Source organism: Camelus ferus, chromosome 4 (genome assembly GCF_009834535.1).
Source record: "Camelus ferus isolate YT-003-E chromosome 4, BCGSAC_Cfer_1.0, whole genome shotgun sequence".
NCBI classification, from domain to species: domain Eukaryota; kingdom Metazoa; phylum Chordata; class Mammalia; order Artiodactyla; family Camelidae; genus Camelus; species Camelus ferus.
In genome coordinates this window covers 53767521-53795499 of record NC_045699.1, presented here as the reverse complement: position 1 = coordinate 53795499, position 27979 = coordinate 53767521, and the positions used below count along the sequence as shown (strand labels likewise).

The 27979-nt window shown below is 41.5% G+C and overlaps 1 protein-coding gene across 1 annotated transcript; it reads left to right on the top strand.

Annotated features, from left to right (window-relative positions):
* Positions 1 to 9: 9 nt before the first annotated feature.
* On the top strand, positions 10 to 27854 carry FRRS1L (ferric chelate reductase 1 like). Its single transcript, XM_032478146.1, is given in 6 exon segments — positions 10 to 274; positions 276 to 348; positions 13756 to 13840; positions 15918 to 16056; positions 18997 to 19243; positions 21666 to 27854. Coding segments are annotated over 6 exon segments (882 nt in total). The 5' UTR covers positions 10 to 109; the 3' UTR covers positions 21839 to 27854.
* The last annotated feature ends 125 nt before the right edge of the window (positions 27855 to 27979 follow it).

Here is a 27979-nt window from a genome sequence, read left to right as displayed (position 1 = left end):
GGTGGGGGGCGAGCGCGTGCTGGCGGCGGCGGCGGCGCAGTCCCGGCCCCGCGCCCGCGGCGCCCCCGCTGCGGCCCGAGCGGCCTGGCTGCGGAATCGGTGCGCAGCGATGGCGCGGTCCCGCCGGCAGCGCCCGGGGGCCTGGGCGCCGCTGCTCTTGCTGCTGCTGGCCGGGCCCGCCGCCTGCGCCGCCAGCCCCGCGGACGACGGCGCGGGCCCTGGGGGTCGGGGACCCCGGGGCCGCGCGCGGGGGGACGCGGGCGCCGACGAGGCGGCTGCCGCGCCACGACTCCTCCTACGGCACCTTCGCGGGCGAGTTCTACGACCTGCGCTACCTGTCCGAGGAGGGTGAGGCCGCGGGAGAATGGGGGCTGCGGGAGGGGAGACGCTGGGTGGGGGACCGAAGCGGCGGCAGGAGCGGGGGCGGGGGACGGAGGTTGGGGGACGAGGAATTGGTTAGGTTGAGAACGGAGGCAGCTCTGGCAGAGCCGAGGCCCGGTCGAGGAGTGCATGGCTCAGGTTCCCCATCCACCTGGAAAAGCAGCCCGAAGAGCTGTCAGCTTCTTCCACCAGCGGCCCGCTTTACAGGTGAGGAGACTGAGGCTGGGAGATGGAGGTGGTCAGCCAAGCACCGTGAAACTGTGGACAAGTGGGGCTGAGTCAACGTTCCCCAGGTTTTCAGCATCTGGCCTCCACCCTCTCTTTCTGTCAGGGATTGGGGTAGGGGATGGTAAGGGAGGAGACCGCCGTCTGGCCTAGGGATAGTGATATCAGAGCAGCTGGTAGGAGGCAGAAATCCCAACTTTTAAAGAGAGATGTTGCCTTATTTCCCCTCTGTCCATACTGACCTAAATTTGCAGTGGCTGGTGTCCCGATCTTCGGGTTCTGTTCGTGCTCACTGCCTGCCATCAGAGATGGGTCACATCTCCTTCCCTACTCGCATCCCACTTCTCTACTGTTTCCCCACCTGTCACGGACCCCTAATGTGAGCCACCATTGTTGGGGCCTGCTTGTCACGCAGACCTCCCTGTAAGGCTGTTTCAGTGAGCACGAAAGCCAAGCTGATTCTGTTCAGAAGGAATGGAAACTGGCTGCTTACGTTTGCAATTTGGAAAGTGATTTTCCTTTTTTTCCGCTAAGAGGAATATCCTAGGAATCAAGTTGGGGTCTGAAATGTTGTGTGTCCCAGCAGTTGATATGATGCTGAGTGTACCTGTTACTTAGGATTAAGTTTAACGACCTACAGCAAACGAACATTAATAGTTGAAATAAAATAGAAGTTCCTCTGTCATGTAAAGAAACCTAGAAGTAGGCAGTGTAGAACTGGTCGTCAGAGGCACTGATCCTGGTCTTCTGCTTCTTCATAACTCTTAGCATCTAACTTCATGGTCCAAAATGGTTGCTTGATCTCCAGCCATTAAATTCATTTTCCAGACAGTGGGAAAGAGTAAGTGAGAAGAAGAAGGTCACTGACTCCTTTATATGGAGATTACTCAGAAGTCCTATGTAACAGTTCTACTTGAACTTCGTTAGCCACAACTTAGTCTTGATGTCACACATAGGTGCAAAGGAGGCTGGGAAATGTACCCTTTTAGCTGGGAAGTAATATGCCCAATTCAAAAATTGGAATTATTGTATAAAGGAAAATGGAGATAATGGATTTGGGGAAATATATTGGTTGGATACAGGCTTGACTTCTGAAACAGGGACCCCACCATATAGTGGCTTAAATAAGATGGTTTATTTTTCTCTCACATGAGTTTGGCTGGTCTGGGCTGATGAACCAGCTCTGTTCCACAACATCATTTAGGAACCTGGGTTCCTTCCGTGTTGTTGTTCCCCAACCTCCTAGGGCTTTGTCCTTACCTGACTGGAAGTCAAGTAGCCTGCATGTCTTTATTCAAGTCTGAGGGAAGGAGAAAGAGAGGAAGTCTGGGACAAGCAATTACCTTTAGGCTGGTTGCACACATCACTGCTGCTCACCTTCCTTTGGCAAGAACGTAATTATATGACCTAGCTGCAAGGGAGGCTGGGAAGCGTGGTCTTCTATCGTGGCAGCTGTGTGGCCAGGGAGAAGGAGAGAATGGGGAGTAGGCAGAAGTAGAATCTGTCACTCTGGAAAAGAATAAGTAGTCCAAAACCCATCTGTTTCTGAAAGCATCTAGTACATAGTTACTCTGTTCAAAGTCAGCCTAGCACACTGCCAGGTGAGAGGTTATATTCTCATTGGGCGTGTATACCTAACAAATGGAGAACAAGGTCAGACTCTACGTCAGTTTGTATATACAGAGAGAATGAAGTTGGTGGTATAGTCCAGGCAGTCTTATGAACATGGAAATCAGATGGGCTGCTGTCCTAAGGAAAGCTTTGTGGCGTTGAACCAGGAAGTATGAGCGACTTTGGTGGGACACAGTGGGGGAACATTTAGGTAAGATGACCCCACAGGGGCAGCAGAGCCTATGATGTGTGCACAAATCCCTAGTTGGTCTGCCTGCCGCTTGCACCCACTCTGCGCATATAACCTGAAGCCCAGCTCTAACCCTAAAAATCTGTGATGGTTCCAACCTGCGCCCTAGATGAAGCTTCAGCTCCTTTACCTGGAATTTTCTCTCTGACCCATCTTTCATTTACAACCATCTTCACTCCTCCCCTTTCCCCACGCTGAGCTCTCACTGCCCATTCTTCTAGTCTTCTCTCTGACCATTTCACTTATCTTCAGAGGCTGATCCTACAACCATCTGGTGGGTGCTCGTGGGGGTGTTTGTGGGGTGAGCCTTTTCAGGGGCCGCTGGATTACCTCTACTGGATTACCCTGGGCTCAGGCTTTAGCCCCGTGGATCCTGAGTAGAAACTTTCCCCAGACCCTTAGAAATAATCAGTGACACTGTCTTAAAAGGGTACTGCCAGAGAGGGAGAAGCAGAACCAGGAAATGTCCCAGAAGGGTGTCCCACCCAGAAGGTGAAAGAAAAAAGAGCATCAGGAAGAGTGTCATGTGCCATGACGAGACGCAGGGAAGGCTTAAAATAGTTGATGGATTCAGGAAATGAGAGGTACGGGGTGGATTTCCCTGGGAAGAATTCAGTGGAGAAGAAAGGACGTAGCCTAGTTAATTTTGGAGGAGGTGGCAAGTGAAGGGGCGGGAATAGTACCTTTAAAGTATTCTTTCCTCCTCTCAATGCCAGTGGGGTTGTCTCTTTCCAGTGATTTGACTGCTTGTTTCCTCTATGCAGGGCACCCCCTTCTCAGGTTCAAAGTAGCCAGGAAACTGAATTTTAACGAGAAAGTGGCCCAGTAGTATGAAATCAGAAAAAAGGAATTAGAATAACGGGGGTGGGGATGGAGAATTCCCTAAAACTATGGGAAAGCCCAGTGACCATTGCCCATCTTGTCCAGAGACCCTTTCTCTAGTGTGTAGATTGCCCAAGACCTCCAAGGCCAGAGGCTCGAAAACTAGCTGATTTGGTGTCTCTGATTACACCCTAACATGTTCATAGATTTAAATTTAAATTGTTTTTGTTTAATGATGCTAGTTTTCAGAATTCTTGGGGGTTCCCGCTGTCTTAGCCTGTGCTACTCGTCCTTGCAGTCCCAGCTCAAATGCTGCCTCTTCCACGGAGCCTTCCCTGCTTTTCTCCCACCCTCTGCCAGGCAAGGGTATTCTCCCACAGCACAGTGTCTAACCCTGCCACGACCCTCTGTGTGCTCTGTAGTCAAGAATTTGGATAGGTTTTTTGGTGCTTGAATCCTGTTACTCATAACTCTTCCCCATGAGGATCTCAATCCAGAATCAATATATTCAGAACAGGAGTAGAACGTAAAATGGATTACCACATGATTATGGTCAAACATGGTCCTCTTCTGAGGGTTCCCTGAAAAAAATCAGGTTGGACATTGGCTTCGAGTTAAGTCCCAAGTGAAGCCTCCTGCTCCCTTTTCCCTGCTGCTAAGCTCGGCAGGCCAGGTCTGAGTCTCACCAGCCAGCCACATGGATGAAGGTAGCTGTAGCTGGCTTGCGGAACACCATTCACGATTGCTTATCTTTAAGGCATAGTTATCAGACCGTTTATAAAACGTGGCCCAATCAGTCAGTTTCTGACCATCAAGTTCTGACCACAATTTTTCCAACATTGGGAAAGAGCTAGTAAGGCTAGTAAGAACAGAGCTTGGGGGAAAGGGCTGGATTTCCTTCCCCTGCCTCTATTCTTCTTCCTACATCTATCATATATCGTATGTGGATACATAACTCATCACCATACATAACAACATTTGGGGTGCTTTTCCCCTTGTGGTGCATAGATCTGTGCTGTCTGAGAATAAAAAGACCACACACGCACACTTCTTTTTTGTTTATAGTACCTCTCCATTTGTATTTTGGTTTGAGCAAAGATAGTTATCACCTTGTTCAGTAAAAAAGTAGAAACAGTTTATATATACCGATTGTGGGCAGGAGATAGCTTATAATCTCCAAATCTTTTACTGAAGTTGAGATAGGAAAATAAAACTGAAACACATCACAGAAAGGCTAAATAATTTAAAGGTAAGTAATCTGCATCTCATTTATCTCCATGAATGTAGCCTGCTAATAACACTAATTGGAGCTAACTTTTAACAGTGCTTGCTGTGTGCCAGTCACTGTTCTAAGTACCTTATTCCTATTAATTTTAATCTTTATAGTGAGGCGCTCTGACTTAGATGCTACTATTATCCCCACTTTAGAGTTAAGGAAACTGACCCGCAGAAAATTTACACATTGTAGCCAAATTCACACAACTAGACAGTAGCAGAGAACTGGGTGCGTTTGTTGATTGACTTTTTGGATGAGGGTAGTACAAGGTATCCAGCCTGCTTGGAACAGAGGGTCCCTGTTGACTTGCACTAGGAAATGCAGTGTGACAGGCAGGATGGGGTATTTTTATGGGCAAACTTGAGAAGAGGGGCTTGGAACTGCTAGGGTAGACAGTTGGGAACTGCAGGTTCCTGAGTGGTGGAGTGCCACCATGAAAACTGTGCTAAACAGGCTCCCCATGTATGTGGAATGTTCTAGTTCACAAAGTCCCTGGGCATTTAAATTTTTCATTTCATTGTATGACTGATAAGCAGAAACAATTCAGGCAGTCTGGAAAAAGAACGAGGCTGATGCAGTAGCTCTAGAACGAGGTTGATGCAGTAGCTCTGAGATTTAAACAGATACTTTTTGGTTAAAACTTCAAGAAATCAAGTACTAAATTAATACCTGAGGGCTGTGATCCAAGCAGTTAATTAGAAGCAATAAATAGCAAACCAGAAGCCATTAACTACCCAGTGGAGTGTAGCAAAACAGACTCAAGGGACTGCAGTAGAGGAACTGATGGTGTCTGTGGATTAGACAAGAATGGAAACCACAAAAGCATATTGAGAACCTGGACAAATGAAACAAGAATATATGTGCCTCCTGTGTTATAGGAACATCTGCAGGAAGAAAAATGGCTTTAATCCTGCTCCAAAAGAGAATCGTTATTGGAAGGGTTTACAGGGCACGTGTGAGAAGAAACAAGAAGAAAAAAAAATTTGTTTTTGCTCCAAACCAATATTACTTGGTTTTAATCCAGACTTTTATTTTAGAGAAAAAGAAAAGGAATAGCACTAAAATGAAAGGTGAAGGGAAAGGAACAAACAAAAACACCAAAAGCCAGGAATAAAAAAAAAGTGGGAGCATGGACATGCTAAGGGGAGGAGGAGAAGCTGGCCGTGTCTCGATATCTGACCCTTACATCTCGAGACCAAGGAAGACAAGAGGGTGTAGGAGAGATGGGACGGGGTGGGGAAAGGCCAGTGAAAGTCTTCACACTGCATCGTGACAAGATCCGATTTCTGTTTTATAAAGATGGCCCACGATGGAAGACGTAGAAGTGAGGTGGGGGAATCAGGTAGGAGGCGGTACAGTAGCCAAGAGGCAGACTCAGGTCTCTGAGGTGGGAATGAAGGGAATGATGGCTGAGTAAACATGCCAGGTGGAGGATTCTGGAACTGAAGCTTCAGGGTTGGGAGACCAGGGGTGGGTGGTGGGATTCTTCACTAAGACAGAAAACAAAGAAGGAAGAGTATTTGGGAGGCGGAGGAGTTCAGTGCGGGGCATATGGCGTTGCTTTGCTTGTGGAATGTCCTGGAATACCCCTCGGGGCAGTTGACTGTCGGGCTTAAGTCCTGATATGAGGAAAGAAGAAATTGTGAAGTTAGAGAAAGAAGAGAATAACTCTATAAAGAAAGTAGGAGGAAACAAATAATAAAGATAAAGCAGAATTTAATAAAATACAAACCAAGTGTTTGGTAAAGAGAATCAAGAAAGCCGGAAGTGATTCTTTGAAAATATGAATAAATAAATAAATGTATTAGTCAGGGTTATCTAGAGAGACAGAACCAATAGGATGTGTGTGTATACACACATACAACACGCGCGTGCGCGCGCACACACACACACACACACACACACACACAGAGCGAGAAAGAGAAATTTATTTTAAGGAATTGGCTCACACGATTTTGGAGGTTGGCAAGTCCAGGATCTGCAGGGCGGGCTGGCAGGCTGGAGACCCAAGAGACAGCCGATGCTGCAGTTCAAGTCTGAAGGCCATCTGCTGCGGGATTTACTCTTGCTTGGGGGAAGTCAGTCTTTTTGTTCTACCCAGGCCTTCAGGTGGGGTTGTGGTCCGCCCACATTATGGAGGGCAATCTGCTTTACTCAGAGTCCACTGATACAAATGTTAAATGTTTATTTCATCCAAAAAGACTCTCACAGAAACATCCAGAATGATGTTTGACCCCATATCTGGGCACTTGGCCCAGCCAAGTGGACACATACCATTAACCATCACCATAGGATTCTGGCAAGATTGATCAAGAGGAAAGAGAGAGAAGGCAAATAATATTAGGAATTTTAAAAAGGGGGGAAATAACCGTAGACATAACAGAGATTAAAAACCTAACATGTTACAACTCAACAATAAAAAAGACAGCTAACCCAATTAAAAAGCAGAGAAAGTCTCTAACTAGACATTTCTCCAAAGAAGATATACAAATAGCCAATAGGGACATGAACAGATACTCAACATTGTTAGTCATTAAAGAAGTGGAAATCAAAATTATAATGAGATACCATGTCACACCAACTAGGATAACTATAATAATAAAAAAAAGACACCCCCCCACCCAATATATTGCTGGTAAGAATGTAAAATGGTGCAGCTACTTTGGAACATAGTTTGTTAATCCCTCAAAAAAGTTAAACATAGAGTTAACATATGACACAGCAATTCTACGCCAAGATAACTGAAAACATATATTCACACAAAAACTTGTATACAGATGTTCATGGCAGCATTATTCATAATAGCCAAAAAGTGGAAACAACCCAGATGCCTATCAAACACTGAATGGATTTAAAAAATATAGTATATCCATGCAATGGGCTATTTTTAAGCCATAAGAAAGAATGAAGACTGATACATGCTACAACATGGATGAACCTTGAAAACATGCTAAGTGAAAGAAGCCAGATACAAAAGACCCCATGTTGTATGAGTCCATTTATATGAAAGTCCCCGAATAGGCAATTCATAGAAGAAGAAAGTAGACTAGTTGGTGCTGGTCTGGGACCAGATGAAGGGGGGAATTGGTATGATTTGAATTATACAAGCACTAAATTCAATCAAGTAGATGTATAGAACCTCCAAATACAGAATCATATTCATTTTGAGCACACAGGGAAGTGCTCAAATTGAAATGACCACTAAAATTGACCATATACCAATACATACAGAAGTCAGTAAATTCCAAAGAACCTGTATCATACAGATATTTTGTGACTACAATGCACTAAAATTTGAAATTAACAGAAATATAGAAAGAAAAATTACCTGTGCCTGGAAATTAAGAAAAAAAAAAACAACAACAACATTAAATTACCCCTTAAGTTAAAGAGAAAATCAAAAGGAATATTAAGGTACATTTACGATGACTGTCAAAGTAATGTGTGTCAAAATGCTTGGCCTGAACTTAAAAGCTGAGAGGGAAATTTATGGTTTTGAATAAATTTTTCAGAAAATAAGAATGATTGAAAACAAATGGGCTAAGCACTCAAAATAGAAACAAAAAAGAAGGAAATAGTACAGATCTGGGTAGGAATAAATGAAATGGAAAACACACACACACACAAATGAGAATAATTACCCAAATCAAGATTTGGCTCTCTGAAAAGTCAAGGGAAAGGGTGGAGGTGCAAATAAACTAAATCCAAAACAGAGGTGGGGACATTTGGAAGGTGTGATGGCTTGGCTCCCTCCTTGTCTGTCCCCGCCTCTGTCTGGTGTGCCTGCTGGAATAGCAGAGGTTGGAGAACTGCCTTGGAGCCTGAGCATGATTTTGATGCCATCAATCAGATGCATGATGCTTGAATTCAGAACTAGGCTAAGTGGAGCAAGGGAATGTGGTCTTCACACCAGCTTTATTAAGATATAATTCATATACTATATAATTCACCCATTTCAAGTGTATAATTCAGTGGTTTTCAGTATAGTCACAGGGTGGTGCAACCATCACCATAATCAATTTTAGAATATTTTCATCCCATCAGATGGAATCCTGTATTCCTTAGCTATTACCCTGCAGTCCCCTCTTCCCCCTGCCCCCCACTCCCAGCCCTAGACAACCACTGATCTTTTCTGTCACAATATTTGCCTTTTCTGGACATTTCATGCAAATGGGATTCTACAACATGTGGTTATTTTGTGACTCTCCTGTCCCTTAGCAAAATAATTCCAAGATCCATCCGTGTTGCAGCATGTATCAGCGCTTCATTCTTTTTTTATGGCTGAATAACGTTCCATTGTGTGGCTATACCATGTTTTGTTTCATATTGTATTTCATCAGTTGATGGACTTTGAATTATTTCCTCTTTTGGGCTATTATGACTAATGCTGCTGTGAACATCTGTGTACAAGTTTTTGTGTGAATGTATGTTTTCATCTCTCTTGATACGAGCATTTACATGGACAATCCAAAAAGAAGCAACAGCTATAATCAAGAGTGTAGTAAGGTTGCCGTAGACAAGTTCAGCATACATAAACCAAAAGCCCTTTTCTTCGCTAGCAGTAAGCTGGAGAATGTAAAATAAAACAAGATATTGTTTAAAATAGCAACAAAAATCTGTAGTTTTCAGATTTTACCTGACAGAGGTAAATGCCTTGGTCCTTTGTGGAATAATAAGGTAGACTGTTAAGGGGATATAAAATACATGAATAAATGAAGGGATATATCATGATTTTGGAAGGAATAACTTGGTATTTGAAAGATGTTAAATCTCTTCCAGTTCATCTGTACATTTAATGCAGTTCCAGACAAGCACCCAGCAGCGTTTGTGGAGAGAACTTGACAAATTGATTTCTATACTTTATATGAAAGAGTCAAGCTTCATGAATTGCTAAGACAGTTTTGCCTTGCTAGATATTGAAATGTTACAAAGCCTAGTAATTAAAATAGTGTCGTCCTGGCTTAGGAACAGTCAATAAATCAGACCAAATCAGAAAACCCAGAAATAGACCAAAGTTTATGTGAGAATCAGTAAATTATTTATGTTGTCATATATCACTTGGGGAAAGATGAATTATTTAGAAAGTGTTGAGAAAAATGAATTCAGTGTAGGGAGAAAAATAAAACTGATTTCTTACTTCACACCACATAAAAAATAAATTCCAAAGGGGTTAGATCTAAATGTGAATGGTAGTACTACGAAGGTAATAAATAAAAATCTAGAGACATAGCTCCACGTCCTTAGAGTGGAGTTCAATCTCTTAGACATCCTAAAGTGAATAAGCCAAAAGAAGAAAAATTATTGACTACATCAAATTTAAAGATTATGGTCCAAGGAGACACAAACGTGTATCTTTCAAGAGGCCACATACATAAAAATGAACACATGGATGGTGGATGGGAAGTTGGGGCAGGCCCTCACTGGTCTGCTCTGCTCAGTTGCTTCCAGACCTCGTGCATGGCCGTGGACTGGTCAGTACAGCACAGCTGTGTACAGCGTGGCCAGGTGGCACTGTTGGCATAGAGAGAAATTGTGCCTGGAAGCTGAACTTTAAATCTAGATTCTGCTAAGGACACTTTTGGTAATTATCTTACAAGGCGATTCATGCAAGAGTTTCAGGATGCTGTCACTGGAAATACGAAAGGCTTTTTGCAATCTGGCAGGACCTCAGGCAGAATTCCATGGCCCATGGGGAACTGGCAGAGATGAAAAGTTACCCCTCAACCCATGGTATCTGGTGTCCATTATTACTAATATGTCCTTACAGATTATCACAGTAAAATGCTGCTTTTCTTAGCTGTGTGTGTCAGAGTGCTCATTTGTATTAAAGCCTCCATAATTTTCAGAAGGATATACATGAAATACACTTGACCGTGTGTCTAAGCAGAGAGGAAAGTGGGGTTAAGGATGAGTTAGGGGAAAATACAAAATGGGCTTTTATAGACTGATATGTGTTCTGTAAACCAAGAAATATCATCAATTCTGTGCACCTAAGGTACTTAAAAATTAAAATTCTACAGTCAAAACAGTTTTCCAATAAAATTGCACAGTGCAAAACAGATCCTATTGAGTATTGTTATTCTCTAGCCTTCAAGATGATAACTGCTAATAAGATGCAGTCTTTATAGATACCTTTTATCGGTAGTCAAGGACTGATATGCTTAGTCTCTGCCCATCAAAGTTCAGTCAGAAAGACAGGAACTGTTTTTTAAGCTTTTTTTAAACAGAATAACCAGCCTAGGAAACTGCCTGAGAAGGTGCTGGGGAGACCGCAGAACAAAAAAGGAGTGCAGAGAAATCACTGTGGGAAGCAGCTGCCAGCCCTGGGGAGCAGAGAGAAGGGCTTGAGGTTGTGAGAACCTTAGAGCTCAGGCAAGGGGCCTCCCCTGCCCCCCTTCCCCCAGCAGAGGTGCAACTCACCCTCTGAGACTGGGCTGTGCCCAGCTGATGCTGGTTCCTTTGATGAGGCTGGTTCTGGGAGTCCAGGAAAAAAAGCTGGAAACTCAAACCAACTGCCACTGCAAGGATGAAGTAGAGTTGCTGAGGATTTGCTTGTTGGACAGCCATCAAACGGGAAGTAATGGTCTTTCCCTCCTCCCGCCTCCCAGCTGCCCTCGGATGTTTCCTTTTGGCAGGGGCTAGCCAGCTGGCAGAGGAGAAATGTGGCTTGCAGAGTACTAGGCCATCCTAGAGGTGGCTGCGGAAGGCTGGGTTACAGCTGAGATGCAGCAGCTTAAATACTGGCGTGTGGTCCAAACTTATTTTATGCCAAATAGTGAGATCACTTAATTTTAGGAAAATTTTAATACCGCTCTGCTTATATTTGGATTCTAACCCCAATTGGTGTATTGAAATTTAATTCTGGCACTAGTGACCCCACAGGTTAAAAGGCATGGCCCACAGTAAGACTGCTCACTTTCGACCAACTGGCTACCAATCCAGGGGCTATCCACAGCACCCCTTGGGTTCTGTATTCACTAGAATGTCTCAAAGAATTCAGGAACTAGTTTTATATACAAGTACAGTTTTAGTATCAAGGATACAGCTCAGGAACAGCCAATGGAGACACGCATAAGGCAAGGTCTGGGGGACTCACCAATGCAGAGTTTCCATTCCCTGTCCCGGAAGGACGGGATTCCTCTCTGTGGAATCAGGACACGTCATCCTCCCGGCGTATTAGTGTGTTCACCAACCAGGAAGCTGCACTGAGTTTCAGTGTCCAGAGTTTCTCTTGGGGTTTCAATATGTGGAAATGGCTGATTTAATCATTAGCTACATAATTGAACTCAGTCTCCGGCCCCTCACCCCCTCTCTGGAGGTGGGGCTAGCTCAAAGCCCCAACCCCTAATCATGTGGTTGGTCTTTCTAGTGACCAGCCCTATCCTGAGTCATCTCACCTCTTAGCATAAACTCCAGTGTGGATCCCAAGGAGTTCATGAATAACAGAGACCTGTTGGGAAATTCCAAGGATTTAGAGTCTCCTAGGAGCTGGGGACAAAACCAGTCAAATTCTTTGTTGTAAAACATCTTACACAGTGGGAAGAATGTGATATTGCTAAATGACGCCCAAATGCATTTGAGTTCTCACTCCAAGATTTAGAAGCGAATAAAATAATAGGAAATCAGTGCTAGAAAGGCCCTGAGAAACAGCTACTTGCTTACACTAATAAACTAGTTCAGCACATTTATAAGTGAGCTTTGTTCCAAAATTTGGTCTTACTTGGAGCTTAGAAACCCATTCTTCTTCTAGAGACAATCTTACCCAATGGTTAGTTTACAAACTTTAATAGTAATAATCCAGTAGTAATAATAATTGGTGTTTCTTGAGCTGGAAATCTGCTGCATTCCAATCTATTACCCTAGATGCTAGCAGTAGTAAGGATAATTTAAGAAGACGGGGAGCCTAAATCAAAAGCAACATTACAAGAAATTGTCTTTTTCAGAAACCCATAGAATCTTACAAGCATAAGTAGTCATTGCTTTCCTGGATAAATATTCTGAGAAAAGATGGGTGTCAGCACTGTAGTGAAAAATAAGAGGAAAAACACATTAGGAAGGTGCTTACCATAGTTTGTAGCATTGAACAGCGAATAAACATTAAGAGAAAAACAAAAAATCTCATCCAAGGTAGGACTCAGCCTATAGTGCTGAAATGAATTTAGGACTCAGCATAAAATAAACATGAAAATAGAAAAAGTAATGCATTTGGCCCAGTTACTTAAAGGTGGTGAAAAGATAGGGCTATATTTCAGCATGTGATTAAGGTCTAGGGTAGTAAAGATAAACTGTCCTAAGTGCACAGATGAGAACCAGGAAGGTGTGGCCTGGCAGCTTTTTTTTTTAAATATAATTTAATGGAACAAAGTAAACAAACCCTCATTTTAAAAACATTACTAATCACAAAGAGAAGATGTCAAAATAGTAAGAAAAGAAAAACTAGTACAATCATTTTTTAAAGTTTATTTGCATCGCCTCATATCTATGGGTGATTTTATTTATTCATTTGACAATCAGTTCAGTGTCCACTGTGCTGAGCAGAAAATACAGGATGAATCACATACGGTTCCTGTGCAGGGAGTGAACAGCCTAGGAGAAGAATATTTGTGTTACAAGGTGGAAGCGTAATGCAGGCTCACCTTTGATGTGTGGTTGAATGCATTGTCGTCTTAAGTACTCTTGCAAGAAAGGTTCACAGCTGCATGAAACGATATGTTTAAAGAATTTAGTGAGACATGAAAATGTTGTATACAGCTTAATGAAAAATGGAAGTTCACAGAAGCAGAAAAATCCTATTATCATGTATAGCTATAAATGGAAAACTTCTGCCATCGAGTACAGAAATGTTTCACTGTTCATTTTTTTTTTCTCTTAGAGCATGTGTATTGTATTAAAATTGTGACTTTCACACTCCCAGGGGATAGTGGTGCGCCAGCGGTTATGACATGATGCCCTTTCTCAGTGCCTCAGGCTCCTTGCCTGTAAAAAAAGTGGTTTCTTAGTTAACACGTAATACTGGGTTCAAAGACGTGTGCCCTACACCTGCCCCTCATAAAGAGGATGATAAAGCCTGTTCTGGGTCCTGAATGTTTCTAGATGCGTGCAATAAAGAATAGTCAGCATATTAAAAAGAAGGGGTTACTGGAAAACTTGTTACTGGATTTTCTAACCATTATTTATTCTCACTGGCCAGGTTACCCTTTCCCTACTGCTCCTCCTGTGGATCCATTTGCCAAAATCAAAGTGGATGACTGTGGAAAAACTAAGGGATGCTTTAGGTTGGTAGATCTGCGAGCTGGATAACTGTAAAGCTAAGACATTGATTTACTTCTCAAGGTAGTATTTACACTGCATGCGGTTCATTCTGATCAGGGGCCGGTACCTCTTCATAGCGTCAGCAGGGATGTGGTCTATTAACGGGGGCCACCACAGTTTTCAGTCTTCAAGGCCTTGAGCTGTAGCAGGCCACTTGGCAATGGAGCGTTCTTTTCTGGTTCCTCAATTATGCCTGTGCTGCCATTGGCTTGGGTGTCTACTTCTAACCAGTTGGCTGTTTGAAGATGAATCACATGACACAGAATATGTCTCTGCTTATTGAGCAGGGGAGTGGGCGGGACAGGCAGTGATAGACATGTCTAAGACCCAATTCCTTTTCAAATCGATAGTCATGACTTATGGATAGCTGTCAAGACGCTAGTCATTACACATTGATTATTGTGTCTAGCTGGTTGTCTCAGATCTAGTAAGTTCCTGCCTGATTATTAGTAGTCTTCTATCAAGACGTGATGGGTTGGAGCTAGAAGACAGTAGTGTAGTGGGTCTCCTGTCTAGACAGCTCTGCTTCTCTTTGAGTCCTTTATTTTCTAAAACAAATTGTCCTTGAGTAAAGATTTTGATGACCACTGCACTGATTTTTTTTGTTTTTTGGGTGGGGAGCTTCTACACTCAAGGTCTATAGAGAAAAAAATTGAATATGGGAGCTTTATGTTTTCTTTGGATCACAAGGATATTTCTAAGGAATTTCTTAAAATCCAGTGATTCTGTTATTGAAGAAGATGGCCAGCAATGAATAAGTCTGCTGATTAGGGGATATTTTTGAGGAGGAAAGGAATTTGAGTGCTCTGCTGGCTTCAGGGCAACTTGCTTTCTGGCCCTCTCACCCCTCCTTTAGTTTTCCTCGCCCCCCTTCAGCTGCTTCACCCCAGTTCCTGGGGTCTTGAGCTTATACCTCTTGCCAACTGCTCAGGGTATCTGCCAGTAGAGCTGCATGTTCCCTGCCTCCCTCCTCCGTCAGCACTTAGCAGCCTTGCCTCCTGTACCTTCAGATCCCTTTCATCTGAACTTAAGAGTATCCCACCCTGTTGCTGCAATTTTCTGTCTTTCTGAAAACAGTATAAAACAGTGTTCCTTAAACTAGGGCTTGCCGATCCTTAAAGGATTCACAAGTCCTCTGTAAAAAAATTTAAATTCGTGTTTCCATTTCAGTGATGCTCCTTAAACAGATTAATGAAGTGCATCATCTGATGATCTGGATAACCACCTTACAGTGCTCTATTACTTTAGAGCCTGAATTTGTAATTGTGTTAGCACCAAGCAGCCCAATAGAGCAAAGGCAAATTTAATAAATAAATGATGCGTTCGCGCCCAGTGAATACCAGAGGAGGTATTCGTTTGGTGCCTAGGGTCCTCCAGCAGCTCAAAGAGATAAAAGTGGAGGAGAGTGGAGTCATGTCCGGTAGTAAGAACATGCTCAAAGTAAAGATCTTGCGGAGTACAATCAGGGGTACCACATGCAGGTAAGCAGAAAGTTGCTCTCAGTAAAACGACATCATTGTCACATGAAAGCTATGAATTTAAAAGTCCCTGGTTTTGTAGTTCAGTCCACATTCAATTTGTTCATTTCTGTTAGTTTAATTTTGGAGTGTAATTGAAAATTTGTAAGTGAAAAGAATTGGTATGCATTTAATTAACAAAACTAATTTAAATGATTGACTCAGAATTTTTTTTTCTCTAAAGGGGAGTCAGAAATAGTTTAGTAATAATTAATATTTGAGACGCTTTAATATGATGCTGAGAACCCTAGGACTGGAGGCCCAGGTTCAGTCCTGTTGCAGCTTGGCTCACTATGAAGTTCCCTTCCTATCTCTGGACCTCAGTTTGTATGTAGACAGAGGAGCAGATCATCGCCAAGGTCTCTCCCGAGTGTGAAATTGTGGTTTTGAGATCCCAGGTAGCAAAGATCTAATTTATGTCTTAATATGGCTTAGCATCCTGCCTGATTCATAGATGCTCTCTTCATGTATTTTGAATAAGTAGAGAAGGAAGCAGTAATATCTGTTTTGATGTATCCTGTAGATACGGCAAACCGGGCTGTAATGCGGAGACCTGTGACTACTTCCTCAGCTACCGGATGATAGGGGCTGATGTGGAATTTGAGCTGAGCGCAGACACGGATGGCTGGGTGGCAGTTGGCTTCTCTTCAGACAAGAAAATGGTAAGATGCAAATCACGGTGGAAACTGATTATTCATTTCAGTTTGTTGTGCTGCTTTAGATTTTAGAGAGTGGGCGTGGTTATGCTTTTCTTAAGATACCATGCCACTTTTAAACGTGAGAATCCAATTTCTGGCATTTGATTTTCTTTTTCAAAGCAAAGCCAATAAATGGATCAAAGAATTATAACAATTATATTTGTTAGGGCTCTCTAATTACAAGTTAAAAAAATTCAGACTAGCTCAAATGGAGAGGGAGGAGTTGGTTATGAGGAATACAAGATGTCCCATGGTACCTATATTCATTAGTTATTTCCACAGTAATGCTGCAAGAGAGCCTCCAAAACTACGTGGCTCATAATAGAAAGCATTTATTTGCTGCTCATCTGTGTGTGGATTGGCTGGGACTCAGCTGGGCTTGGCTCCAATTCATGGGTTGGATTCAGGCTTTCTCTAACTATTCGGGAACCAGTAGCGACCAAGGCATGTTCTTCCCATGGCAGAGGCGGAAGTGCAAGGGCCATCCAAGCTTATTTCAAAACCAAGCTCATATATCACATCTGCTAAAAGTGCATTGCCCAAAGTAAGTCATGCAGCCAAGCCCAGAATGAGGGCAGGAAAGTCACTCCCTCTACCAGTAGGTGTGGATATAGAATGCAGCAACAGGGGAGGAGAGAGTTGGGGCCACCAGTTCAGTCTGCCACAGTACGCAAGGGCAAGGACACATCTGGACCTCAGAAAGGACTGTGACCAGGAATAGGCAGGGCTTCAGGAGCCTGGGTAGCTGTCCATCCCTTGTCTCTGCTTCTCTCTGTGCCTCTGGTGCGTTCTTCCCTCTTTCCTCCAGAGCCCCATCACTTGCCATTCAGTGTGCCAGGGCGCTTCCCACACAGCCAGGCATTCGTAGGCCTCTCCGTACCTTTGCTTGTGCCACTTCTCTGTCCAGACAATGCTTCTTCTCTTCACCTGGTCTATTCTGAGTCTTTTCCAATGAGAGGAGGGCAGCTCAGACCAGGGTTCCAGCAGCAGGAGTGGTAGGAAGGGCTCAGATTTGGGATGTGTTCTGAAGGTAACACAGGCAGGCTTTGCTAGTGGACTGGACATGGGTTGCAGGCGGGTTGCAAACGAGACGGGGGATCAGGCTAAGCAGTCAAAGTGCCAGTGGATTTCTTGGAGAAGCCACCAGGAGAATGAGCTGCTCAGTCCAGGCGGTAAGACAATGGGTCCAACTGGTAAGACTGCATGGATACGAAGCTCTGTCACTTATGTCCTACTTCATGGTCAATAGGCGAAACGACAGGTGTGTGCCATCCCAGAAGCTGGCTGGCCGCGCAGTTGACCATTTCTTGTCCTGGAATGCATTTGCACTTAACGGTGCAGCCGTTAACATTGCAAGGCTCAGACGAGGGAGGTTAAGTGAGAATTACTCAAATTTTGTGTTTGACATTTTGCTGTCTGAAGGCCTTTAAAATATAGGTCTCTCTTTTTTCTTCCTTTTTTTTTTTTTTTTTTGGAAGGGGAGGGTACTTAGGTTCATTTATTTATTCATTTTTAGAGGCAGTCCTGGGGATTGAGCCCAGGACCCTGTGCATGCTGAACACGTGCTCTGCCACTTGAGCTATACCCTCACCACTCCCCTATTATTCCAAGAAGAAGCACAAATTTTAAAAATTTCAAAACCTGATGCAGAGGAAAAGCAAAATGGAACCCCTTTTTAGTAGCCATTAACTTTTTTGGAAATGGTGCATTACCGTTTTCTCTATTAGATTGCATTTTTTAGAGCAGTTTGAGGTTCACAGCAAGTTGAATAGAAAATTTCCATATACCCTGTCCCCATGCATGCAGTGCCTCCCCCATTATCAACATTCCTCACAGAGAGGCACATTTGTTATAAGTAATGAATACCTCGAACTTCAAAAATTTTTATTCAAAAAATGTTAAACCTACAGACAAGCTGCAAGGATAGTACCATAAACTCCTATATGTATGTTTCACCTAGATTCACCAAATGATAACTTTTTGATTGTGATAAGACATCCATAGTAAATAAAAGTTACTATTTTAATCATTTTAAAGTATACAGTTCAGTGGCAGCAATTACACTCATGGTGTGGAACCATCACCACTGTCTGCTCCTTGTACTCTGACTGCTATTATTTCCTATTTCTATTATTTTTTTTGCAAACTCTGGAGGTTAAATTGAAGTTATCATGACCCTTTAACCCTAAGCATTTAAATGGCTATTTCCTAAGATCAAGGACATTCTTTTTCATTGTGTAATGTATTAAATTTAGGAAGTTTAAAACAGATACGATGGTATTATCGAATACAGTGTGTCCCAATACTGTCCTTTATGGAAATTTTTATTTTATGCCTCAGGATTCTGTGTAGAACGCCATTAGTTATCATGTATCTTTAGCCTTCTTTATTTTGAAATAGTTTCTTAGGTTTTCTTTCTTTCTTTCTTTCTTTCTTTCTTTCTTTCTTTCTTTCTTTTTCTTTTCTTTCTTTCTTTCTTTCTTTTCTTTCTTTCTTTCTCTCTTTCTTATTCTTTTTTTTTTTTTTTTTTTTTGTATTTCATGACATTGACCGCTTTTGAAGATTACAGAGCAGTGTGTTTGGATTTGTCTGATCGATTGCTCATGGTTAGGTTAGTGCATGTGTTTTCAGCAGGACTGCTAGAGAGCTGGTGACATATTCTCTGAACAGGACATCAAGAGGCACTGGATGTCAGCTATTGTGCTGCAAACTGGTCATTTGGTTAAAGCTTTTTAATGCAAACTTTGTAAAAATGGTATTTAAAATAATTCGGGAGGTGGGACTTCAAATTATGGTAATTTTGTAAGGTAATGGAATGTGTATTTCTGAGTGAAATTTCTTTCTAGCAGAAAAGCTTGCTGAAGACGCACCCTTGACTTTTCTCTCCATCGTCTCTTGTGTTAGGGTGGTGACGACGTCATGGCCTGTGTCCATGACGACAACGGCAGGGTCCGCATACAGCACTTCTATAACGTAGGCCAGTGGGCAAAGGAGATCCAGAGAAATCCTGCCAGAGATGAAGAAGGGGTATTTGAGAACAGTCGGGTCACCTGCAGATTTAAACGCCCTGTGAACGTGCCCAGAGATGAAACGATTGTTGATCTGCATTTGAGTTGGTATTATCTGTTTGCTTGGGGTCCAGCCATTCAGGGTAAGCTTACATTTTGGCATCTGGATTAAACACCAGACACCGCTGTGCTTGTGGTCATTATTTACTGGACAAAAGAGTGATAAGCACTTTGGATAATATAAAAAATAAAGGAGATATGATCCTGCCTTTGGAATATTATAATGGACTTATACACATGAACACGGAAGGGGACAAGTTACACACATGTGTAGCTAGAGCAAGATATACCAGATAGCATATGATGAGCTATGTGCTTAATGAAACAGATCATATATCTGCTATTTATGATGTATGGGCTCTATTTAATTCTCACAGTGGTCTCATTTACTCCTCACCATGTCCTTGAGAAGTGTGGGAATTACCATCCTCGTTTTAGAGTGATCAGGGAACTACTCAAGGCTATATAGCTAATTAATGGAAGAACTAAAATTCAAACCTAGATCTGTTTGACTCCAAAGTCAGTGAGTACTCTTAACTCCTCTGCTCTAAATACAAAAACACTGAATAGGAAAGGACCTCTGGAGACTTCTCTAGAGACTGACACGAAGGGTTTCATTAGTGCTCACATGCTTAATCTGATGGTCATAAATCCACCAAATTATCCTATTATTTACCTCATTAAGCCTCAAATTTTAATCTGTATAGGAATTTCCTGGCCATATTGTTAAAATGCAGTTTTCAGTAGGTCTGGGGTAGGGCCTGAGATTCTGCATTTCTGACAAGTTGGTCCATTGATGACCTCACTTTGGGTGGCAAACCTCTTCAGGATTTCCCCCAACAAAGACCCAAGGATATCACGAGACCTTTGAGAGGCTGCTAAAATCAAGCTACGCTGTGTCTACACCATTCCTCTTGGTTCATCAGCCTAATGGCCTGCCCAGGGATGGAAGTGAGTGATTCTCAGTCCTTGTATGGGAACTCATTCTGGGAATTGCATCTTCCTCATCAACTGTCTATTGCCTTATCTGATCTGTTTTTTTTTTTTCCCTTTCAAATTGTTTCCCATGATCAGTCTGGAGATTTCATACCTTTTTTGGTCTGTTTCTTACTGGGAAAACATTTAGATGCCACCAGATTTGTGGCACCATTTCCATTTGCTTATTTCCCAGGTTAGTGACAACGGATCTGCAATTACATCTTTGAGCACTTTCAGTACCTTGGGAAATAAACTATATCTCAGGCTAGAGAAATGAACTCATTTTAAATGATGGGATTTGGAGTCTAAAACTCTAGGTTTGAGTGTTGGTTCTGCCCCTTGGTAGCTGTATCCAGCCTTTATCAAAATTCTGAACAATTTCTTTATGTCTAAGGTGGGGATAATAATAATAATACTGACTTCATGGGAGTATTGTAAGGATTAAATGAAAACAAGAATTTGAAATTGCTTTACAAATTGGAAAGTGTTGCACCTCAGAAGGTCATCTTCTTACATCGATGGCATAATAGCCTAACATTCCAAGCCCTCTGATCCCACTTTGCCTGCTAAGCCCTCTCAGGCTTCTGTTGTTCTTCTGTCTCCAAATGAAACAGGCACATTCCTACCCCCATTCAGTCTCATGCTTTTTCTGTCTCATGAAGACTCTCTCTAACAATAGTGATCAAACCCTATCCATCCTCCTTAGGTCTCTCAAAGGAGATGAACCTTGATCTGAGGCTTGAAGGGGAGGGTATGGGATTAGATTTCTCGTGAGGAAGATGTGAACTGGAGGTAGGTCATGGTTAAGCCTAGGAGTCCATACAGGTGACCAATGAGCAAAGTTAGGGAGGAGAGATGGGTTAGGGATCTACTTGAGAGAAAAACTCATTGCAGCCTGTGGAGTCTGAGTTGTGCTCACCGGAACCAGCACAGACATTGGAGCAAGGACTTGACATGTGAAGTTTGGCATGGCTTCCCTAGCAGATAGCGCCCTAAAAAACCTTCACTCTGACCCCTATTTCCAAGGAAATCTTTGCTCTGAACTCATATGCCTTAGTCTCCCTAACCCAAGTTTCATATAGATTAATCAAAAGGGAAGGCTCTTGTAATCAGTTTCACTGTATTAAGCATCCTTTGCACACGGCCTTTCCCTCTTTCCTCTTCTAACCAGGTCAAAAAAAGTTTCCTGTTCAAAGACTTGTTTGGTATCTTAATCTTCTTATTTTCTGTAGCATTCCACACCACTCTACCAGACAGACATGCAGACATGCAGACATGCAGACACACAGCACACCACACCCTCTCTGGTCTGTCCTGGGCAGGCTACCACTTTATGTCCCATCTATAAGGGAGTCACGTGGTCAGGAGCTGTTAATGATCCATATATAAAAAAATGTATTTGCAAGAAAAGAATAGTAGCTCTTGCTCTTTGAAGTTTTGTTTAGTTTCCTTGTTGTTTGCATGTATCATTTTAAATCTGTACCTTTTTCCTGCTGTTGCTTCCTTTTTGTTTCTTTCTTCTTAAAGGCTCTATCACCCGACATGATATAGACTCACCACCGACTTCAGAGCGTGTTGTCAGTATTTACAAGTATGAAGACATTTTTATGCCATCAGCTGCCTATCAGACCTTCTCCTCTCCGTTCTGTCTGCTTCTCATTGTTGCTCTGACCTTCTACTTACTGATGGGAACTCCTTAACCACAGCTGCAAAGCCAACAGAGGCAATGCACTAGGAAGTCTTTAGTATATTTTTTAAAAACATGCAGTATAATTTTGGCTTCTGTTACATTAAAAAAAAAGACTCCTAATTTCAGCTTTTTGGGAGAACGAGCAAGCTTCTTTTCTAATTGAAGAGGATTGTTTAATAATGACCCTTTTGGAAAGTACTTAAAGCTTTTGGAAAGTACTTAAAGCTTTTCTAAGCACTTTCAAATATGTTTTCTTATTTGAGCTTCACAACATCAGTGAGTTGGCTTGGTGAAAATATTATTGCCGTTTTACTGAATGGGATTTGAGACCCAGGAGGGCCCCTTTTTGTGACTCTCATTACATGTAGTCTTGGCTACTTGGTCAGATAACACTAGCAAGGTAGAGAAAGCTAGGCATAGACATCATGTGTCTAAACAGCCTTTACTCTTCCAACTACAGCTCAAGAGAGTTACTTGGAGTAATACTAAGGAGAGCTTGAACTTAGGATGGCCCAAGTTCACAGAAAGCCTTTCAGGTAGAAGAACTTTTCAAATTTCTTTAAAGCGTGAAGGGTTTTGGATATTTACACAGCTAATGAGAAGAATGATGATGAGATGACAATGATATAAAAATGGTTCATATTTATTTGAAATGTCTTCTTGATTAGTAAGTAGCTAAGAGAGAACATTTTTTATTGCTGTTTGGAAACGTTAGAAACGGAACTGTGAGTGTTCCCGAAGACGTAAGATCATGTTAATGGTAAAAAATATGGGCATTCTTAGCAGTTAGAATTTGGACTCTTCTACCACTGTATTTAATAAATTAAGGTATTCATTTGTGGTTAGAGCTAATTCTGTTGTCAGAGTCAACATATACTGAGTATGATTAAGGATGTATTACAATAGACTAATAAAATTCAAGACATTTTGGTAATAGATCAACATTTTTGGAGACTGGAAATTTGGAGTAGAAACATCTTCAAGATGACATGGCTTTTTTTTTTTTTTTTTTTTAGAAATTAGAAAATAGGAAATGACCCACCAAGTGAATTTACCTAGAGTGTCCATTCACACAATTAGACTTACAAATTGGACTGACAGCAAAATTTATAATAATGTCATAATACATTTCCTTTTTTTTCAAAGGAACCCAATGGTCCTTTGTTTCAACTGTCTTAGTTAACAGCCCACTTAGAGGAAGAGTCTCTGGGTGGAGTTAACACGGCTGAGGCATTTCTATGGTAGAGTTCTGGAGTCTTCAGGCTTGACCCTGTTGCTCTAAAGCCGGCTCCAACTTTGTGGTTCTTGTGATTAAACAACACTGGGGACTGTGATTTCTAATGCCATCCTTGGAATCCATGTCAGAGGCGAAAGGCCATCTGTGGGGAGAGGTTTCAAATTTTTCTGGAACCGAACAAAAACAAGGAAAGTGTCAAGATTCTGTGACCTTGCACAGGTTACCATGTGCATCTGAGGGGTGTAGGAGAAACAACCCTCATTGCAGATGGAGAGAGGTTAAATGACATCAAGTGAGTGATGCAATGGTTAGAATTCGAACTCAGGTCATCTGAGTCAAGTTCCTGGCTCTACCTGACTGCCAGTGCCTCATAACCAAGCCCTCCAGCCGTGGCTGAGGATGGCCCGCGCATCACCTTCTAAGCTGGAGTGATTGTTTAGTAGTGAGGACACCGAGTACACAGGCATCCACGTTGTAAATAAGAAAGCAAATATTTTTATATTTCACTCTTTTATGTGTATAATATTTCAGCTATAAATAGGTTTAAAACTAAAGCGAGCTGAGCTAGGCTCTGTAGCAGACAGGAAAGGAATAGATTAAGGGATTTTCCTTCTGCTTACGTACATTTCAAGTCAAGCTGATTGTTTCGTGAATTGTTTCTACTTGGATTACCAGTTTTGCATATTTGTGCTTAGAAATTTCAATGATTTCTCATTTCCATTAATGTAAAATGCAAACCGCTTTGATTACCTCCACTATCGTCACTCCTCATTTGCTATGTCCCTGCAAGATTGAATTGCTCTCAGGTCTTCAGATCTGCTTTCTCACCTCTCAGGACAGTCCCTTGCCCAAACATTCTCCACTTGCTGTACGTACTGAACTCCTGTGCATTTTCCAGGTCATAGCATAAATATTTCTTCCCCTGATCCCCTGGACTAAGTAGGTTTAGGTTCCTGCCAAGTGCTCCCATAGCATACTGGGCTTCCCAGTATCCCGGTATTCTATTATTCATCACATTTTCCTGTAATGGCTGGCTCGTCCTCCCTGCTATCCCCCTAATGCAGGGACCATTTCTTGTTACTCACTGTAACAGACGCCACTACATAGTAGATACTCCACAAACATTTGTTGAATGAATACATAAATGAAACTATACTTCTATGGCAAGTTTGTTTGGCTCAGAAAGTTTGTATTTCATATACATTGCCAGACTGGCCAACATTTTTATATTTTTCTACCTGTGATCAGACCATAAATCATTCCTTTAGCAAACACTGAACTTCCGTCTTTTGAAACATAAATCGAAAGATCTTTAGTAACAATGCTGTTTTGCCCTGTAAAACACGGTTGACATTTTTAACAATAATTATTGTTCAGAAATGAGAATTCAAAGACCAGGATGTAGACAAGCATTTAACCAGTGTCTCAGAGGATCGTCAATTTGTAGACATACTGAAGTTAAAACTCTGTAGACTCCAACTTCATTCAATCTCTCCTAATACAGGAGAATCAACTTCTATTTTATCTCTGTATTCCATTTTCTAACATAGCACTTGTTACAGGGGAGATACTCAACCAGTGTTTTTTTTTTTTTTTTAATGCCTAAGTAGAATAATAATGCTAGCTACATGTATTTAGTGCTGTTCTAAGCACTTTATGTGGATTAACTCATTTAATCCTCACAAACCATAGGAAGTAGATTGTATTATTAGTCCAATTTTACAGGTGGAAAAACTGAGGCTAAGCATTTGGCATAAATTGCCAGTGCTGGCAAGGACTTTAGACACCACTTTATCCAATGTATTTATTTTAAAAAGGGGCAGTTGAGACCTAGGGAGGTGATGTGATTTCCATCATGCACATTCATTAAAACTTTTATTAAATGGAACCCACTATCCACACTTAAATCAGCCAAGTGCTTTCCCCCCCACCTTTTAGCAATTTACAATGAATAGGAGGACTTTTTAATAGATACATTTGGTTAAAGGAGGACGTTTTACTTTCTCTGAGCCTTTTCTCTTCTTAAAAACATTTTGATTATTTTACCAGTCATTTTAGTGCTTTTAATTTTTTTTTTAAGTAATACACAGGTTGGACAAGACTAAAATGTATTTGTCTTGGTTAATTTTTAAAAGTAACTTACCTAAAACCCAGGTCTTCTAACTTGGAGTCCAGTGCCCTTCCGTTGCTCCACTGTAGTCTCAAAGATGAATTTGTTACATGATTTCAGACAAAATACAGGAGCCATATTTAACTATCTTAATTTGGCTTTTTTCATTAAGGAAATCAGCAAGTTTGGACAACTCAGGGATGGGTTTCCATCCCACATAGTTTTTACTTAATTCTGTAATTAAGTTTGCAGTCTGTATTCAGCATGTTGTGCTTAAGAGGTATTACCACTGAGGTTGTGTGTCATTCTTTCTTCTAATCTACGGGTCAGCAAGGTTTTTCTGTAAAGGGCCAGATGGTAAATATTTCAGGCTTTGCGGTCTCTTTCCGCAGTTCATCTCTGTCACAGACAATGCATAAACCAATGAGCACGGTTGTATTCCAGTAAAGCTTAATTGACACTGAAGTTTGAATTTTATGTAACTATTACATGTCACAAATATTCTTTAGATTAAAAGAAAATTTTTTAATGTGAAAACCATTCTTAGCTTGCAGACCATACAAAAAGAGGCAGCAGGTTGGGTCTGCCCTGTGGACGGTGGTTTTCCCACTCTTGCTCTCAGCTGCGAGACACACCCAGGTGTCATGAGCAATTGTGAAGGACACTGCCAGTAGTGTATTACTGGTTGATTGTAAAAATATCGACGTTAGTGAGTAATTAGTTTGTAAAATAAATTATAGTTGATTGATTGTTATCTTGATGGTACATTCCCATTAGAATTTGTATTCTAAAAAATTTTCCAGAGTATGAAAGAGGTGGCAGTAACGTCAGAGCTGGGTAAGCAGTAGTTCTACTTTCCCTAAGCTGTGGCAGTCAGGAGCGACTTTTACTGTTCAGTTCTTTCCATGGAGGGGATTACAGTTGACCCTTGAATTCACAAGGGGTTAGGGGCACTGACCCTCTAGGCAGTGGAATATCCACCTATAATTTATAGTAAGCCCTTCATAACCTGGGGTTCCTCCACATCTGGGGTTCTTCCTACTCAAGGATTAGGTCCCACATCCAAGGATTCAGCCAACCTTGCATCGTGTAATACTGTAGTATTTACTATTGAAAAAAATTCAATGTATAAGTGGACTCAGTGCATTTCAAACCTGTGTTGTTCAAGGATCACCTGTACAGTGTTTCAGACTAATTTGTTTTCCTCTAGACAGTTTTGAAGGGTTATCTAAATCTGTTCCATCCACAGGATGTGAGTGTTTTCTACACGTGACTGTAGCATCACCTTGTATATCATGATGAAAACATGTTTTAGAACCACTGCAATAGGCCAAATGCTGAGATGTGTATACTTCGCTGTATATAATTGTGTTGTATGTCCTTGTCCTCTCAACAGAATTGGTTATGTTTAGTGAACAGTTTGATTATTCTTGGTGTGTTTGTATATATATATTTGTACATACATGGTGAGCTCTGTATGTATTTATACATAAATGCCTATAAATACACATACCATGACCATTTGGAGGTCTTTGTCAGGATCATTTCTATTTCTGATCTCTTAAATACTTTAAACCCCAAGAGATAAAACATTGTGTGTATTACAGGCAAAACTACCCTCAAGTTTATAGTAATTTAGTTTGTAGAGAGGATTCCTGGATCCTTTATTAAGCCTTGCCTCCTCTATTCAACATTATATGACTTGGTAAGAACATATAAAGTATCACAGTTGGGTGTGACTTTTTTATACCGTTAGTTAAGAAACTAAGACTAGTGTTAACTGGGTAAATGGCATGTTGATGCAACCTGTCCATGTTGTATATTGTGTTAAATTCTTTATTCAATAATTCAGTTGTTTAGTTTCAAGTTGGACTTGGTTGTTTTTATATTTAATAGATGACCTGAGAATAAGTTCCTTTTCATGAAAATAGTGACTATTAATGTGATTTTAAATATGACTAAAAATTTAAGTGAGTCATCAGGCTCTTGGGTTTTTTCACTAAACTATACTGATATTTGACTGATGTTTTCCATTCCCCCCTGGATATTGGCTATTCGGCAGATAGCTGTTCTGTCCATTTGTCTGGAGAGCAATCGATTCTTTAGGGTTACGGGGTGCTGTGGTGGTTGTGGCATTCACCCAGATCACTAAAGCCGTTACCATTTCATCAGACAGAATGTCCTGGCTGCCTGGAAGAGTAAATGCAGCTTCTCCACATGCCTTATTCCCCCAGATGCGCTGATATGCTGGAACAATCTGGCTCCAGGAGTATTAATACACTTTTTTTGAGACTGTCTATAAAATACTATTTTGTAAGAACTATGCCTTTAAACAGACGTTGATGGGTTATATTTGTTTTATAATAATTGTGTATCTAATGTTCAATTATGATTGATTTTGAGATTTATGTATATTTATAAGCCCGTCCTGTGTGAATTTTTACTCCAAGGTGTGTGGTACTTTCCTAATAAAGACATGGATTTCTATTTATGTAAAGTAATTGTAGCAATATTCCTAGATGCTACCTAAATGGTTGTTCTGCCCATCTGCCATCACAAATACTTCTATCTTTAGGGGATTATGTTACAGTTAGAATGTATTAACTAGATTTAAACCTTAAAATATAAATTCTCAACATGGTTTGAAATTCTTCCTGTTGATGTAATTAAAGTTTATAATTCCTTCTTGCTTTGCTCTGGTGCATTTTTGGTTTTCTGTTTGCTTTACATCCTTTTATGAGTAAAGTCTCCCTGAAATTATAAACCTTGGAGATGATGACAGCCTGACATTCTGACAAACAAGG